This window comes from Diorhabda carinulata, chromosome 8, assembly GCF_026250575.1.
Source record: "Diorhabda carinulata isolate Delta chromosome 8, icDioCari1.1, whole genome shotgun sequence".
NCBI lineage: Eukaryota > Metazoa > Arthropoda > Insecta > Coleoptera > Chrysomelidae > Diorhabda > Diorhabda carinulata.
Genome location: NC_079467.1, coordinates 20,099,265 through 20,118,795, shown reverse-complemented (window position 1 = coordinate 20,118,795; position 19,531 = coordinate 20,099,265). Strand labels below are relative to the sequence as shown.

At 31.0% G+C, this 19,531-nt stretch overlaps 1 protein-coding gene across 1 annotated transcript in view; it reads right to left on the bottom strand.

Annotated features, from left to right (window-relative positions):
* Positions 1–19,531, bottom strand: part of LOC130897352 (proton-coupled amino acid transporter-like protein CG1139) — a 40,157-nt gene that overhangs the window by 2,647 nt on the left and 17,979 nt on the right. Inside the window, exons 3-4 of the mRNA XM_057806166.1 lie at positions 3,205–3,477; positions 622–979 (exon numbers count right to left, since the gene is read on the bottom strand). Of these exons, the coding sequence (XP_057662149.1) occupies positions 622–979; positions 3,205–3,477 (631 nt within the window). The remainder of the gene's footprint in view (positions 1–621; positions 980–3,204; positions 3,478–19,531) is intronic.

Here is a 19,531-nt window from a genome sequence, read left to right as displayed (position 1 = left end):
AATAATCGAACAATAATAGTAATAAATTATGAAGTAACTCGAGTGAAACCGAAAATGAGCTGTCCCGAGGAAAGTTCATATTGGTAAACAATCTTTTAAACGGCTGGAGGATATCAGTTCATGGAACCAACTACAAATTAAAAATAAAAAACGTGAAAAGAATTGAATCATTTTTTTCCGAAATCGAAAACATATTGCGTTAAAAAAGCTAAATTGAAACTTTCTAAGGTACTTCTCAAAAATTAATGGAAGCGCTAAAACATATTAGAATTTATTATAATATAAAATATTTTATATTTTTTTTACTGTAGAGTTAAAATTGAAGCACAGTAATCAAATAATCGTTAATAGAATCAAACTTCTTTCTTTTTATACTTTCTTGAAAGGTAATTTATAATATCAGGTAGAAAAATTGTTGTTGATAAATATAAAATATATCCAAATGGTTGAATAAATAATATTAGTGATAATAAAAAACACCAAATGTGTTTGGATAAATATCTGGCCCCATGTCAATTGAAATCCAGCTCCTCTGTAATACAGCAGAACATCCCAGATTGAACTTCACAACAGGAAACAGGATTTTTCTAGCAACACACTGTCATATTCAAATCTACTTACCACACCAATAGCTTCTAAAGCAAATAAAACCGTACCGAAGTACAAGGGATAACTTTTCACTTCTCCAAACGCTTCCCTTCCTTCAAACGAAAAATCTTGAGAAAACATGTAGTAACCAATAATTCCAAAACTTGCAATTGTCACAAAGTTTGCAAAAGTAGATAATGGAGCCAAATATTTCAAATTTCTAACATAGTTAATAAGTATTAAAGGTATTAGAGCAGCCAACATTACCCACCGTGAGTCAATTTCAATACCATGGCATGATAATACTTCTTTAATGTTTTCACCAATAAATACTGTATACACTGTACCAGTGCCTAGCTGATAAACCAGTAGAAACATGTTTACCATATGCCTAAAATTAAAATATATAACGAATTGGCGGGAAGTTTAACTGAGCACAAATAGAATCATTATCTTGGGGAGGAATGTTTAGCTTATTTATAAATATTTTAGGAGACGTTACTTACTGGAAATTATCAATGAATTGGTGTGTTTTTATATTTATTATATATATTTGAGATGTATTTGGACAAATAAGTAGAGTTTTTAGTGAACATCGATCGATATTTCGTTATTATCGATATTATTCACAACAGTGATCAAGTTATCGAATTATATATCGAATGTATAGTCTGCACAAAAATAACTAGTAAACCTATGATCTTAATTTTTTTTAAATGGTTCTGTATATATTTATTTTTTTAATTAGATTAAGTATGTACTTTAATTATTGTGAAACATTTCCTATACCTCGCATCATTACTTATTACTACAATATTTTTTATATCGAATTGTACATAATTGTGTTTTCTAGCAATAAATAACATCTGCAGAAACAACACTTTGTCGCACGCCAAACTTGAACAACGGGACTTAGCTTGGACCAACGCTGGAAAACCCGGCCTTGGCAAACCAATAATGGCCCAAGCCTGGTTGAAGTCTGGGTAAATTAGCCCCGACCATTCTATAGCAGCCAAGCCTGGCCGAACTCTATGCAACCTTACCTCGGCCATCCCATATTGACCCAAGCTTGGCTGAACTCTGGGTAACCCGACCTCGGTCATCCTATAGTCAGCCAGGCTTGGCAGAACTCTGAATAACTATATAAAGTTTTCGACACGCATTCCAAAAATTAGTCATATTCTCTGTTGTATGCCGGAATTTCTGGAAACTTTAATAACATTCATAATGGATACTCTTTACATTACCATAACACCAAAACTCACAATTACACTATCTGAAGGTAAACTTTCGTCTCTGAAGACGAAATACCAACGGCTCCAGAAATTCTAGCTTAAACTGACATATGCCTTCGGACTAGAGGCATAATTATTTTTACTCAGTAAATAATTAAAATACTACCCCCATTGAAACTGCTGATAGTTGTGGTATATTCCATAAAAAAAGTTTTTTCAGATTCAAGCGATGCTCTAGATAAACTATTAATAAATAGTAGATACTTAGTTGTCATATTATTAATATAGAAAAACAGAGGGTCTAAATATTAATTTTCCCATTGAATATTATAAGAAAGTATTAAAAATTAAAAAAAGTATTGAAAATTTTTTGTATTCATGATATATCAATAGCAGTACGGCTATACGAAAGCATCCAAAACACAAGCTGTTGAAAAATTAATGGATCATTTGATTCGTACTGTATCAGTTATTTATGAAAAACACAAATGAATAAGATGTATTGCTAACAATTACCGAGAAATATCACGTTTAGCATAATCAAAAACAAATTTAGAACGCATATTAGCTGTGCATAACAACACAATTTTTTAATTTTTTCTTTTTTGAGATGAGGTTACTTTCCACAAAAATGGAACGTGAAACAGGTCATTTCACTAATAATGACAAATACAACTTCTAGAAGAAATATTTCTGTGGACATAAATTCTTTTGTAAACAACACCATCTTAATGGAAAATTACACGGTTTGTTCAAATTTTTCAACATCCCTCATTTCTCTTCTGATTAATGAAAATTATTTATCCTTATTAGCATTTTTGTGAAAACTTAGAGGTAGAGGGAAACTTAATTATGGAAATTTGTTAAACGACTCTCAAAGAAAATATTTCCTGAGTACATCTCATATAATATGATGGACCAAAAGATATAATAAGAGGGAAGTTACATAATGTCAAACAACTAGATTTAGGGTTAGATTGAAGTTCTATAAAAATTATGAAGGAATTATCAAGAGAATATTAAAATGATTCCGAGGAAGCTGTAGACAAAATATATATGATTTCTCAACCATTCCAGTACGTATTAACACAGTAATAAAAGTCTAAAAATCCGTTTTCAGTAAATAAATATCCAGATAACATCATATAAGTTAAATAAAGACATGGTTTTTGTGCGTGACATTGTGATAATTTACAAATTTGAGTGACATAAGTGAGAATAGAAAATGTTGGTCTTCACATGGAAATTTATGTTAAAAGTGGAAAAACCTCGTACAATTATGATGAATTTTTATATTTGGGTGAGCACTATCTGCGGCTTATCCCATAATATAAAAATATCAAATATTTTTTATATAATCATTTTGTATATTTATACTTACGGAGCTGCAGAAGAAAATTTTTGAAAGAATTCAGGTCCTTCCTGAAGAGCTGCTTCCGCCGTAGCTGGATAGGACATTACAGGTATTTTCTTCCTTTTACATAATTCATATTCGCATTTAATTAACAAGTGTATACAATGCTTACACAAAAGTCCTATAAGAGCCGTGGCTATGATTCCTAGGAGGTAGCCTGAATGAGAAAACGCCAAGGGTAGGGCTAAGATACCAGTTCCCAAACTTCCCTTAAGAAGATGAATCAATGTTTCCACATTTCTATAAGAAAACATTCATTATTACGTTATATTTGTATATTAAATCCAATTCAATAAATACAGTAAATATTCCTTTAATCAACGATACGAAAAGTAGTCATAAATTGAATGATTGTTCAAATGTATTTGCTGTCTTTACCATCATATTTCATAAAGGAGAAACAACCAACGAATGTTGACAATTGAATAAATTCTATTATTATAAATACCAATATAGTATAAAAAGTATTATTCTCAAAATTTTTATTATTTCAAAAAGTCGGAGGCTTATCAATTCACTGGAAGAGAAATATTTTCACTGTTTAAAGTCTATTCATCAGGAGGTGAGTCTTCAATCAACAAAGTTATTCTTTAGATAAAATGCGCTCTCTTCCTGTACCAATATCCAACTTCATCTGTCGAATAAATGAATTTTAAATTACGTAAAGATTTGTAGAATGTTTCATAGTTTCGTTAAATATCTTTATGTCCTTTCTAATCTTCATTCAATTAAAGGACCTTACTTTATATACCATATGTATATACCAAAGACGAGTAAGGAGTGTAAAAAATTTCGTTGAAAGTATTAGAAAATTTTCATCTCATTGGTTTTTACAATAAATATGAGGATGATCCTAGAAGTACCTGGCCCAACAGAGAAAACCCAAAATTTTGAAAAAAAATATATTTATTTTTTAACGTAATCTCCTTTTAATTCCATACTTATTTTCAAGTAATGATCGATAAGTTCGATACCCTTTTTATAATGAGAATCGTCAAGCCATATTAACTGCCGACATCACCTCTTTTTGTTGTTGGAGAATCTTTGACCACTGAGCCACTTTTTCAATTCTGGGAACAAAAAATAAACCGAAGGGGCTAATTATAGCGAATAGGGTGCATTCAAACTTAAATTCATTAATTTTGGCCATTGAAATAACGATTATATTAGCTGGTGCAATGTCTTGATAAAACAACACTTTCTTCTTAGCCAAATGCGGCCGTTTTTGCTTTATTTCTTCGCTCAAATATTACAATAAGTTCGCATAATACTCGCCATTGAAAGTTTTTCCTTTCTCAAGGTAATCAATGAAAATTATCACACGCACACCATGACCTTGCCTGAAGATGGAACGATCTTTACCTTCTTTCGGAGCCGGTTCTCCCTATTCAGTCCATTGTTTTGATTATTCTATTGCTTCATGAAGTGATGGACCCACGTTTCATCCATGGTTATGAAACGGCGTAGAAATTCAGCCTTATTTCTGTGGAACATTGCCAAACATTCGATGGAAACGACACTGTTTTTGTTCCAATATTTTACTGTTGATAATGAAGGAACATTCTCACCCAGAGTAGAATCTAGCTCAGCTTTTATATTGGTTGGGCCAAGGTCTTCAAATAAAAGTATATATTTTCCATGTTTACAAATTCACTGAAAACGATAACTATCGATGGTTGCCAAATAAATACTGAATAACATTCAAACTAATACAATAGTATTTTTCAAGCAACTACCGCCATCTCTAGGTCAGGCCAAGGGCGTCTGGGACCATCCTCATAGATAACAAAACCTGCACGTGAAAACCCTACAAGTTATTTCAAATATATTTGATTATCTGAAAAATTAGAATGGATAATACTATAAATACAACAAAAACTATTAGAAATATGATACAACCGTGGAAAAGTTTTTACGCAGAACTATTTATAATTTATATAAAAACAACAATATTGGAATTATTCTGATTATACTTGTACCAAACAAACTTTTTAAAATACCCAGTATTTTTTTCAACAAAGCATGCTTCTATAGTGATTATGTCGCATATTACGATTGAGTGGACAGTAATGAAAATTGCTATTTAAATGGGCTGAAAACAGAAGCGGTTTTGTACTTAAAACAAATTGATGACTATATTGCTGATTTATTTGAAAATTGTTTTGTTCCAATATTATACGACGATTATACTCCATAAGACAGTTTATACTAATACCCTATTTAAACAGAACTCCCTTATAGTTGAGTGATTATTTCCTACGGTTTCTTTTTGATATATTCATCAATAAAATTTACACAAAGAGAAGCATTTAAAAGAATGACGATTCTGCGGATTTAATCCAATTTTATGATTGCAATGTGGTAAAATTTGTAAATTTATGATGATACAAAGTGTTCAAACTAAAATACTATGAATGTATATAAATGAGTACATAAAAGTATCATAAAATTAATATAAATCATTTGACAATTTGAAAAAGACTTGTACATATTTAATAATACATTTGAGGATCTCTGTTGCTCACAAATACTATTTATCGTTTTTTTTTTCATTGCCTATATTCAAAAACTACCCTTTTTTTATGTTTTCACTTATTTTTATATCTTTTTCTCCAGATTATTCGTTACTTTTTTGTTCCTTATCGTGTTTCCTACGTGATTTATATTTATTAATATTATATAAAAATAAGGCGCTCAGTTTCTCCACTTCAATTTGTTCCAGTATCCTAACAATTTCCTCTAGTAAGGATTATTTTACTATTTTTACTATATTTATCCTTCAATAATTTATTTTAGCAGATGCTGTTCATATTTTTCTTAACCATTCAAAGTATTATTTTCTTTTTTATTCGAAGCCCCTTCATATAGTTTTCGTACGCAGTTGAATACTGAAGAGTTGGAGGTTTACATTCTATTGTTTGATGTAATTGCTGCTTATGCAACAGATAATTAATGACGTATATAATCTATTTACTATAAATGGAGTGAATTACAGGATTATAATATTAGAATTTACCGTTTACTTACAACGATTTGCAAAAACAAAGCCATTAAAAGATTAACATAATATAAGTTTATGAATGTGATTAAGGAACCTTGTGAATTTTTGATGCTACATGTCTGGAAGCTTAAGTACTTTAAGGTCATCATTATATATTGTGTCCATAAAGTAAATCATAAATTCATCATGATTATGTAAGCAGTTAAATGAATAAATTTCGAAACAGGTCGATTTTTAATTTAGAATTTTCTAAAACAATAATCTATTATATTAAATGTTTTATCTTAACGAACTGATTCCAACAAAAAGTACCATAACTATAGTAGAATGCTGATGTGATTTTTGAAGTACTTTGTAATATAACTATTTGGAAAAAGTACTTGATCAACTTCTCAGATATTCGTCGAAATGATTAATATCTATGGTGCTTGTCGATATAATTTATGTATAGGTGCCACGGTGAGGTACGGGAAAGCAGGGCTGGGATTTCAAATGTAAGCAGCGACAAATAAAACAATATTCTCCTAAAAAATTTACAGGGTATTTAGTCTTAGAGAATTAAAATATAACGTTAAGACACTCCTTAATGCTTTAAGATGAAGCTACAGAGACTTGGGGGTTTTCGTTTTTTCAGGTTTAACGGAGAGCTTATTGCCCTTTTGTCTAGTGTGATAGAATTTCTATCCTACTTGGTTTGTTTATTTGAAAATTTTTGCATCAAGAAAGTTATGACACTCTCACCTTTATTGAGAATTGATTCTCAATCAAGACTTCGTATTCTTGATTGATTCACGAGATAACTTTGAACAGCACTTAATTTGCTAAACAGGTTTGCGTTAAACACATTTCCAACCTAGTAGGAACAACCTAAAGTACATCGGTCTTGTCTCGAACAGAATAGGGATAATTTGTATATAACATGCATATTATTTGGTGTAGCGATGATAATCATTGGATTTGTTAGTACAGTTATTTTAAAAGAATGTTTTTGGAAAAAAATGCGATATTTTTTATTGCGCTGTAAAGTATATTGTGTATTTGAGGTCAAATATTACCTCATTTGTTCGAGGCTTGTCGCAAGACGAAAATTACGTGACATATATTCACAAAAATAAATACCAAATGCCTTTTGATAACGAATAGTAATTTGTTTATTTCTATTTACGTTCTAATTTATTTTTTCCATAAATTTATCAGTTGCAATATTTTAAATACTGTCTATTCAAATTGAAGTATTTTTCTCATTCTTTGTTTAATAAGTGAAAATTAGATTAGTTGATAACAAGCAATTTGCAAATAAATTGGCTTACATAGAAAGTCTAAACGAAATTAGCATCCTAAATATTGTTTGGAAGGTCGGGAATTTTTCAATGAAAATAAAGCCTTGAATAATTTTTCCATTCAATTATCGATACATGTCTTAATAACTCAACATTGCTATTGTATTTGATGTATTCGTCCTTAATTGATATCAATTATATCGCTCTCAGTGGAAAGCTTTTTTTTGGTTCAGTATATATTATGAAAAAATTGATTTGTTCCCTTATTTGGCAACCAAAAACGATAAATAGAATTTTTTTTATAGAATTTTTTCATATAAGTAGTGAAACATCACTCAAAGGCAATTTTTATAAACATTAGTACAATTCATCAGGGATCGTAACACAAATCACGTACACAACTCGATCGAAAATAACATTGACACTTACATAAGTAATACCTATACAATTATATCAAACATTTAGGAAAAAAAATGTAATTTAACCTCAGGAAATTAATGATAGCAAACAGTAGCAGCAAATGAAAGAATTAGATTTAATACCACTGAATGAAGATGGTAATTAATCCATTATGAAATTTTCCTTCAGTGAGGCAGACCAACTCATCTGAAGGTGGTAGCTGGAAAACATTTTAAAAAAGTTTGGTTAATGCAACAATAGGAAAATATCATTTTTTCCTTCAATTAAATCAATTTTTTTACTCATCATAGTATTTTTATGAAAATTATCATTGAAATTCTAGCACCTCAATTACATCTTTCCGTGGCTTGTAAAAATTCAAAATATGTTTCAGTGACAGTCCTGGCGCTTTCGCCATAATCTTCAATGGTTTATAAATGTTTGAATCAATCACCAGTAAAAAGTACTAAAAGACCATGAAAAAGATAAAGTAGCAACCTTGTCGTCTCTGACAACTATGCAACTTATGAGGAATGCCCATCTAAGAATGAACTAGAAAAAATATGTGATAATAAAATAACAGTTACTTTAAGAAAATTTTAAACGTTTGTTTTGGTTTTTGCTCAATGTATTAAGCAAAACAAAAACAAAAATTCATCCATTCCTCGCTTAAATGAAATGTTGGAATTGGAATTTTACCATAAAAATTATCAGAGTTGAACTTAAGGTCTCAATTTATTACAAGTACCTATCTCAATGTTCTGGAAAATTTTCTAGTGGAGGAACACTTAATATCACAGATATCAAACAAATATATATAGATAATACTCCGCCTTTGATCATTTGTTTCTGCTTTCAAATTAATTCAAAGATATCTATCAGCAATTAACCCAACTAGAAATTTCGATAATTGAAAGCATGTTTGTCAATAGGTTTGCCCCCAAAGTTTATGATTACACAAAAAATAACTTTATCGCATAATTTGCATTGAAAGGAGATAAGAGGATCAGTGTACTTTTAAGTAGTTGAAAACTTCCACACAAAATGTGATATAAATGACTTTTTTTGTAACCAGAATGATTTAAATGAATTTTTCATAACTTGTCATATTGATTTTACCGGGTTTCTCCAAAATTTTAAAGCATCACTTAACTGTAACTCCTGGAATTGACAAAAATTAGTTCAACCCTTATTAATTTGGTAAAATGCCTGTCAAGTTTGGAGATGATTTGTGTAAGCATGAGTAATCTGTAACTGTTTCAAACAAAAATCTTTCCGTTCACATTTTCAGAGACTGAAATTTTTTTACTTGCTCAGAAATATTTTTGTACCGATTGTTTCTATAATTTCTCAAATTTCATTCACAAAAATTTCGTGATATATCATTAAAAACTCTAACGATAAATCAGCAAAATTAAAGAATATTTTTTCAATATGTCTAGCAAACTTGAATCTGCGCAAAAAAATGATCTGCAGGTTCTGCGGAATTTGTTAATCATACTGAATTTCTTCTACGGAGTTTTTAGAAATAGAAGTATACATTGCTCAATGATTGCCTCAAATATGGATCACACATACTTTGATGATCTCACCTCGGCCAATCCCTTTATTAGAATTCTCTTATGCTGGTGATTTCGCGCCGTCAGTATAAAATATCTTTACAAAAAAATTAGCCTGGAAATATTCCAATTCGGAACTTCTGAATACACATACTCGTCATCGTCGGAATTTGTTAAGTAGTCGGCAAACAGAATTATGAAATTAAAGATTCTCAGATTGTGGTTCTTGAACAAATCTTCATAATGTTATCCGCAGATGAGGATTTGCTGGTAGCAGTACGGGTTTACTTTGAAAATATTAGGGATGTAGAAGCCATTTGACGAGATCAATCACGAGTACTACTTTTAGAACATACTTCTAATGTCTCTAGAATGATTTTTTTGATATGTTTCTATTAAAATTCTGCTATTTTGATAATTAAATAAGAGTATTACAAATTTAATATTAACAAGATAGATATTTAAGCTAATAGATTATTTTTATTTATCCATCATATAAGAGAATATTTTTGAGAAGTTTCCAGCCATAGCTTTGAAAAGTTTTAATCAAATTTCTACTAATATATTACTGAAAATAACCAAACCATCTTGAAACTGTAAGTCGCTAAGTATATAGCATCTCAGCCTACTGATTTTGTTAGCAAAAACATTTGAGTTTAAGCGGCTTGTCTACATTCAGTCCATGTTCCAATTTTTTAACAGAGGCCCCTTATTTTTAAATTACTTCTTTTCAAATTATTTCTTTTGTGATTGTATGGTTGACATATTTATTCTTAATTTAATTGAGGCTTATATAATAGAAAACATTCATTCTAGTATACCAGAGGATATTTTAAATTACATTATTATTATCGCTGTATTAGGAGAGAATACAGTTTTACAGCATTTCCTATTTATCGAATTATTTAGCTATAGATATTAACAATGTATTGGAAATTTTCAGTGTTGTATCCGATATTTTATAAAAGGACAAACTACATCCAATTTTATATGAAGGACATCCAAATCATCTTCAAGAAGTGCAAGATTTTTGCTTCTCCGATTATTTACCCGTGAAAACGATACAATCAATTGTTCGATATTTTCCTTATCATGTTTAATAACGAACTTAGTTTAGTTTGTTCAACTGGTTTGTCATTTTTCTGTTTTATACTATTTGGATGTGCTATTCTATACTGTTATTCCGTGCGTCTAAGCGCCCTAACTAATTTGCTGCTTTCTTAAATTGGTTTTTCACATTATTCACCTTGTATTCCAAGAAAATAATTACGAAATACTAGCAGTTATATTTTTGAATAAACATGTTATTTTATATCCAAAAAATTATTGCGAAAGACGCATCTCACTCATTTTATAGAAATTTTGCCAAATACGATAATAAAGTATTCTTAGTTTAAACTAAGTTAAGTGCTATAATAACAATATTTTGTGTAAATATTATTACTAACATAAATCAAAGATTAAATATTACTAATCATAAACATCCCCATAAAACAAAAATTTCCTCATTTAAATAAGGAATGGTATAAATTTAAATTAGTATGGTTTATTTTTGCGAAATATGCAAATAAGATAATATGCATAAAATATGTTAAATATTCTCTCATTTCAATGTTAATGTTATTGAGCAAACAAAATGATAAATTTGTAGAAAAAATTATTGAATAGAGTTTATTTGAGTTCCTATTTCCGACAAATCTTAAAAAACATATAATACTAGCGGACCCGACAGACGTTGTCCTGCACACCCATATTAAATTCAAAAAATTTATTTTTTATGTGTAAGCTTCAATCTTCTGAGGGAAATTTTCACTAAAAAGTTATTTCAACATCTAATGGTTATCGCAATTCGACCAATCGACCGCGGTTATATAAGGTGTCCAAAAAGAGTATCGGATATTTGTTTTCTCGCCACATTCGAAACGGAGCGACGAAAGGGAGCTGCGAGGGGTTCGTGGCGTCCGCCATTTTGTGGAGTTTTAATCACGATGGAACAGTACTCGGGGACGCATCGCGCATTTTGCGTACGAGCGTATTATCGTAACGGTGATTCAATAATGACTGCTCAACGTCTGTATCGTGCGGAATATCGTACACACCACGCGCCAAGTGACGATAGCATTAGGAAATGGATCAGGATAATCGAGAATACAGGTGCGACAGTTAAAATTCAAAACTCTCGTCGCCCTCATTCAGTTCGCGATGAAAAACGATTGAAGAAGTTGAGGCGTCGATTCGTCGAAATCCATCTTTATCCATCCGAAAGCAAAGCCAACCGTTAAACATCAAAAAATCGCCCTTACATTTGATTTTAAAGGAAGATTTGCATTAAAAAGCCGATGAAATTCAATTGATTCAAGAATTGAAGGATACGGACTATGCTAATCGACTGAATTTTGCGAACGAAATGATGCAGCGATTTAACTGTTATTTTTAAGTTTAAGTTTTAAGTTTAAGTTACTGTTATTTTTTGGTCCCAGAGCTGCAGGAGTTTGCAGGTTTCAACTCAAGAACGTAGTTCCAGCAAGATGGGGCCACTTGAAATACCTCGAATGACTCGATGGAAGTCGCGAAGGGGTAACATCACCTGGTCTCCCAGAAGCCCCGACCTTAGCCCGCTTCACGATTTTGTATGGTGCCAGCAACGTAGCGGTCATCATTTGTATAACATCATCTTTTCCAAATAATTTTCCAATTCATATGGTATCAAAAAACAATAAAAGTTTTTATTGCTTATAAATATTTTTTGTTTACTTGAACTTACAAATACCCGATACCCTTTCTGGACACCTTGTACTATGAGGAAAGTTAAATGTAGAGGCTGTGTGAATAAAAAATTAAACTTGAAACTCAAATTATTTCATAACATGTGTATTTATCAAATTATATATAATTGACCGTGAGAAGTACGGATTTTCGAAACATAAGCAATAAATCATTGTTTGACCTGGTGACTTATGAATGCTATAGGTGAATCTGAAGGAATCGTTGGGATCCGTGGTATAAGTACAGCTTCACATTAAAAATGTCAAGTTGAAATAGTGGCTGCAAGAATGTTACCCATTTTTTATGACTAATTGCGTGCCATTACACAATTAGATTCAAATTTCTAATCGAAATTATAGGTGAGACAAGCTTCAATTGCAAATTATGTGGTGGCATAAGAATCCACTGCCATCTTCAGGCAATGGCTTTTACGAAATTGTTCATCAGGCGAGCTTTATACACAATTGTGGTAAAAGTATGTCGTCAGGGTTTACTATTAGAATCATTTCAAATTTCTTCTGCCCTGAAGTAAGTGATCAACTCTTGGGTCATACTTTTTCTGTCTCTGCTGTCCCATTCGCAAATGAAACAGCAAAATTTTGTATAACCAAGCTGTAGCTCAAGCAAAATAGCAATGAATTTTAAATCTCCACAAATTTTCCAAACATGTTTACTATATCCAATTTTTTCAAGCTAATTTTTGAGGAGAATTCAATAAATTCATCACTACAGGAATATTATAACAATAGACTAAATCATCTGCTTTAGAAAAATCAAGATGTCGGAAATAAGAAATTTTTGTACCTGGAGAAAGTAAATTGTTTTTTAGAGAAATTCAAATCACGTACTAAATCATTTAAATCACTTTGTATCAATAAATGCGGTTCATTTTAAGTTGTCGGTTCATAACTCTCTTGAGATACCTGATATCGGGTCGACTAAGAATAAATTCCGGACTAGAAACAGAATCCTGACTTTCTGCTTGATTTAGAGGCTTTGGCATAAACAGTTCGGTACTATGTAGGATTAGTCTGTTGACCGATTACAAGTTTGGGTACTGGACAGTGTTTGAACTGAGTTGTGCCTATTTTTTGTTTGAATTAAACAAAAATAATAATAATTTCCATAATATTTTGTTTCAGTCCAAATCATTGGTATACCATAAGGCAAATTTTCGACGCTGTGGATGTAAAAGTTAATCCTCCACACACATAACAAAAACTGCTTGGATTATTAGAACACTTTCGCGGCATATTTAAAAAGGAACAAACGTAACTTAGTTGAATGCAATTGTTATACAATTGCATTACTTAAGTTATTCAAACAAAAACACGTAAATGAGGTGAGAAAAAAATATATAGCTATCACAAACAAACTGGATGTGACTGAAATGATTTAATAATTTTTGAGGGTACATCACAACAAATGAAAATTGTAACAAAGTTTGTGTGACAAAAGCTGTGTTTCCCAGTGTAATCTGTATATTTACATTTTCTTAATAGGAAAGTGAAGCTTATTTTTAGCTCAAAGTTTCATTGAGACGTATGCAATGCTAATCTGGCAGGGCTCTCAATTATACAATTTCCTTGTTACTACAAGTATTAACTTGATATTTCCGAGCCAATTCCACAAAATTTGTCAGAAAAAGCCATTAATATATCTGTACGTTTATGTGTTGGTGACAAATTAGGAACGAATTAAATTACTGTTGTGAATAAGCGTGACCAACAGCTTTTTGCTAAATTGTACCATTCCTATAAATGATTCTAGTAAATTGGCTAAATTATTTTGTTATACAAATTATTAATAATTGTATATTTTCCACGCTAGTGCTATTGATGTTATATGAAAAATTATTCTCATCCTGATATTACACAAGCATATAATTGAATCTAACTCCTGAAAGTCCTTCATAATTTCTTTAATTACCTTCTATTATTGAACAAAAAAATTGTATCCCATAAATGATTAGCACTATCATAATTACAATAACCATTAACTTGTTACATTAACTTTGATTTTTATTACCAACACACTCAAGTCCTATTCAATGTAAGCCGCAATTGTCAACAGTGAGATGGTAAGAGAAGGAAAAATAATATTTAATAATTGAAAGAAAGAGTTGAGAATTATCATATGTGAGTTGAATAAACTTAACTTAACAGTAGAAAATATGTTGACTTCTTATCGAGATTAAACCAAGCAGATATCATCATGCTGAGAAAATCCGGCAAAGATCCAACTTTTCCGCAAAACTATAAACCGACAAGTTTGTTACTTGTCATAAGTAAAATCGCAGAGGAGTGACACTAAGGACTCTGAACGAACAAACAAGAACTCTGAATATGTTACTAGCAGAACAATTCGGCTTAAGACAGTGGACCTAGGCGTAACGTTGGGTCATGGTCTCATTTTCAACGTATACGGAAAAACAATATCGACAATGAACAACTTTATGCAACATCTAGACCAGATATGTCTAAGGTACGGTCCGCGGGCCGTATCAATAAAGCCCGCGATCGCAATGTGTCACAGAAAGAATAATAATGTTTTTTAGAGCTTTTAGACTTCATTCCATTCCTCTACGAATGTTTTAGATACTCGTACTCTCAAGTCTACGGATGTTTAAATGTAATTTCAAAGGCAGCGCGTGCCTAGACAAGTGTGAGAGAATGACGTATCACCAACTCTTAGCAGCAAGCGGGAATATCCTATTATTTTTGTTATCTTCCACGGGCACGTATACTAGAACCTTCCTTAACAATATAAAACGAGTGCGTGAGTCAGTTGAGTCGAGTAATCGAAGCGGTACGGTCGGAGAAGGATTTTAATTGTAGCACCTATTTATGTGAGCGGATGTTTTCCGTCATGAAAATAAATAAGAACAAACATCGCACAAGACTTACGAATGAGCATCTTCAATCAATTCTTAAAATAACCACAACGAATATAATACCTGAAATCAATGAGATTTTCAACAACAAGAGAAGTCAGGTATCTGGATCTTCGAGCTCAATATAATTACCTACCATCTTTTACAACTTGATATGATTTTTAATTATCGTATATTATATACTTATATAAGTTAATAAATAAAATGTTATGATCATTCAGTTAATTTTTTTTTATTTTCAATCTGCCCCACCCACGAATTTAAAATTTAATATTTGGCACTCTGCAAAATTGAGTTTGACACCTCTGATATAGACTATTGAGTGTGGCTGTGTAGGATAGAGAGGTAAAGTGATGTCTACATGTGTTAAGATCGAAATCTACGTCAACGTATTTCACCACTTTTTCACAGAATTATCAAATCCGCATCATTTATTTATCAATTTCATTTTAAATTTTTTGCTTAATCATTCATACCCTTCCTATGGAAAATATTCAGTTTTGAGTTTATGAATTGAACATTATAAGCAATCATGATATAAACAAAAATAGATGTAAATAATTTTGTACAAACCAATTATATGATTAAATTATCGAAAAATTTTCCGATATTTTCTGAAACTATTAACGTTTATCTATCTATAGTTTAAGTGCCGTCAATGGAATTCCTGTTCCTATAAAATTCAAAAGGTATCCCTTCATTTATAAAAATGTAATCAAATCTATGAAATACTTGGTAAAACGCTCATAACAGCCTCATGTTCATCCTGGAACGTGCCCATTTGAATATAAATCGGAGCCAGAAATGTCTATTTATATATTCACATAAGGTTGATGCTTGATAAGAAAATAATTTCTGACAGATACTTTATTCTAACTATCATCAATATCTTTAAAAAATCAAGTAAAATCCAATATTTGAATATTTTAGATAGGAAATAGGGTGGTATATCAAGAGATTCGTTAGAAAGAACATAATTTGGGGTCTAAAATGACCATTACGAATATTCCTTTTGGTTTGTTGAATAGTCTTATCAGTTTTCGATTATAATGAAAATTAAAATGTTTGAGGCTCCAAATATTTCAGACCTTATTCATTTTCATTTGTCATTTTCACACTTCTACAGTAATTATTTGTATTAAAATAAGTCGTAAACTTTGAAATAAGAAAATAGAATAAAGTTTGTTAAAGGTAAATTTAATTTAGTAGCTGATTTTTTACTATGAATAAAAATCAACAGTAATTTAAATGACCTTGAAACTTATTTATTGTATATGCATCAACTTCGACGATCCTGTTACAGAGAGAACATGGTAATTGAAATTATTCACCACAGACGGAATTAATTTAAAATCAAATAGATCGATTCACTATATAATTTATTATCAGATGACATTGATAATATTTAATAAAATATTAATTTAATATCTTAACTAAAGTTGCCATCTCTTATCAGTTCTATTTTATTTCATTGAATCAATGTATTAATACCTAATGATTCTTCAATTCCTTTTCTTCTTGACTTTTCATTTTGCACGATTCTGTGTACTTCTATTTTTCGATATCTTTTCGAAAAATATCTCTTGATATCTCCAAGATATACCTTAATATTGGGTATTCAGTGGTAGACCACATTTTTGAACAAGGGGAATATTTTACAAAAGAAAATTCAAGAATAAGTCACTGTTAATCGATGACTTCATAGGATTACCATAAGAAAGACAGATACCAACAATCCGTAAAATTTTTCAGTCTCTTTCAATCAAGAAAACGAAGACATACAAGAAAATTCCTCTAAATAAATATATACATGAAATTGTACGTTAGATAAGAAATGATTCAGGCTTAACGTAGGAATAACTGTGCAGAAAGCATGATTGTACAATACATAACATTCCGCCAAACTGACATGAAAGGAAATGCAATTTCTTGACTTTGCGTTGCTGGCGAGACGCATTTTTGTGGACCATTCTATTATTTTAAATCATTGTAAGCATCTGCTAATACCACTAATGATGATTAATACAAAATGCCTCTTCCGGTTTAGTCCAATATTTCTCTGTAAACTTTTTTCTTATTATATTTTTTTTCAATCAAAACTATCAACACATAAATTAGATTTATTTTCATACCTAAATGAGTTTGTATCTAAGAGATAATCTATAAATAAAATCATATCGACCGACGGCTTAAGTCGCAAAACGCGTAACATTTTAATACCATTAGGTAGATAGTTTCCGAACGCATCTAACAGAAAAACTAGTAAAATCCTTGACAAGTTAAACGTCTAAATAGAGAACATCGAACTTCGAAACCCCCCTTCGTGTTCATTTACTTGAACTGTATTTCATCAGTTATTTTTTCGAAATTTGATATCTGATCACTATTTCAATCCCTTATTGAAAATGAAACAAGTTATGGATGCCTCCAAAGCTGGATACGATGTCGGTTGCGCAGTACTACAAACCACGAATTTATATGTTCTTTCCGGTTACCCTCGACGTGTAGTTTTTACCCTAGTGAACTATATAGTATCCTTCAAGCTTTCAAACTTATCTCTCCTCCCCATATACATATGTACTTACTCTCTTTAATCAATACAGTCAATTGAAACCATAATCACCGACCATCCAATAGTCCAAAACATCTACCAAACTATCATTGTTCTTGATATAACAGTTTCTCTCATCTGGCTTCCATCGCACACTGGAATCACTGGAAACGAATCTGCAGATCGTCATGCCAAAGAAGCCGCAACGAATCCTCCTGAAATCCCAGTTCATCTGAAGACTTCAAAAACCTCATTCAAGAATCTTGACGCGATATATAAAGCGAGAGTATTACAGCATTACATAACATCCACTCATCTACTTTTTACATGCCCCTAAACTTTTTGAGTACAAGAGAAGTTGGGACAATAAGAAGACTCCTCATCAACCACACAAAACTTACTGATGGCTATTTGACGTTGTCAGAAAGTAGTTCTGTCTGTCAAAGTTAGTGTCTGTTAAGGACATCCTCACTGATTGCAGATGATACTTTACCGCATACCAATAAAAAAAAGAAAGTCTTCATTCAATTTTTGTTATCGTTTTTTGATTTTCCCCCAAGTATTTATTCACATTTTCTATAAATATATTTTTTCACATTTCTTACTGTTATTTTACGACCGTGTTTTATTTTGCTCTAAGTGACGTAATAATTTTTTATGACGGAGATGCATAATTAAACTAAAGGAAACATTAACAAACATTGAAATGTACGTGGCAATAAATCGATTTAAAATTAATAAAAGTATAGGTATCAAAACCATATCTTTCCAAATATCTTCAATGACGCTATATTGAATGTACTTTGCTTACAAATGGTACTATTACCTGTTAATAGCTTTGAGAAACTTCATTCGATTCATAAACTTGGCATAAATTATGCCTGTCATGAATTACCTTGTCTTTTTCAGTCATGGCAAACCTAAGTCACCTATACAAGATTAGTCATAAATAGTAGACCGAATATATCTCTAGGTCTAGAATACAAAAATATAACAAATAATTAAAATATGATCTTTACTAAGCCATTGTTATTTTTTGTAAATAAATAAGTCGTTTGACTAGATATTATACACTAAAGTAGTGGTAATTTTTTGTTATTTCATCTGCAAAAAATGTCGACGTGCGTCAAATTTCACGAGTTTCACCATCTACTAGATGTGTATTTCGATATATTTTCGTGAGTACTAGGTTTATCAGTGCAATTTTGATGTTATCAATGGATGAATTGCAGGTTTATCTGCCTATTTCCATCAGTACTTCTATGGAAAAAATTCTATACCATAGCCTTGTCTTTATAATTATTACCGTAGTATTTTTTCTTTATTTCATCCTTTTAGACATACATAATATAGATTTTAGGTAACACCCCAATTTATGAGATCTTACTGGTACCTGAGTCTCGCCATAACGTTGTGTTTGACGTACAATTCTATACATAGTAGACGACATTTTTGTCCAACTTTTGGTAATGCTTTCATCTGGGAAAATGTCTTTGAAAAGTATCCATAAATTTTACACACTCTCTGTCTGATTGGAGTACTACATTTCAATTTCCTTACTACCTGCACTGGTTTAGGGCTCTATCTTTAAATAACAAGTCCTGTGATGATGATTTAGTCTTTGGTTCTATGTGGATGTTTGAGTTAATATAAACAAATAGAAACAAACATTTACGTTTGGAGATGGTTTTATTGTTTTTCAAAATATTCTTCATTAGGATCAATACATTTTTTTTTTTCATTCCGATTCAGGTGATCTATTTTTCATCTGCGGGAATAAGAAGAAATCACCGATCAAATCGATGTATTGACTGTTCAAAAACGTTTTTGTTTCAACTGATGTGT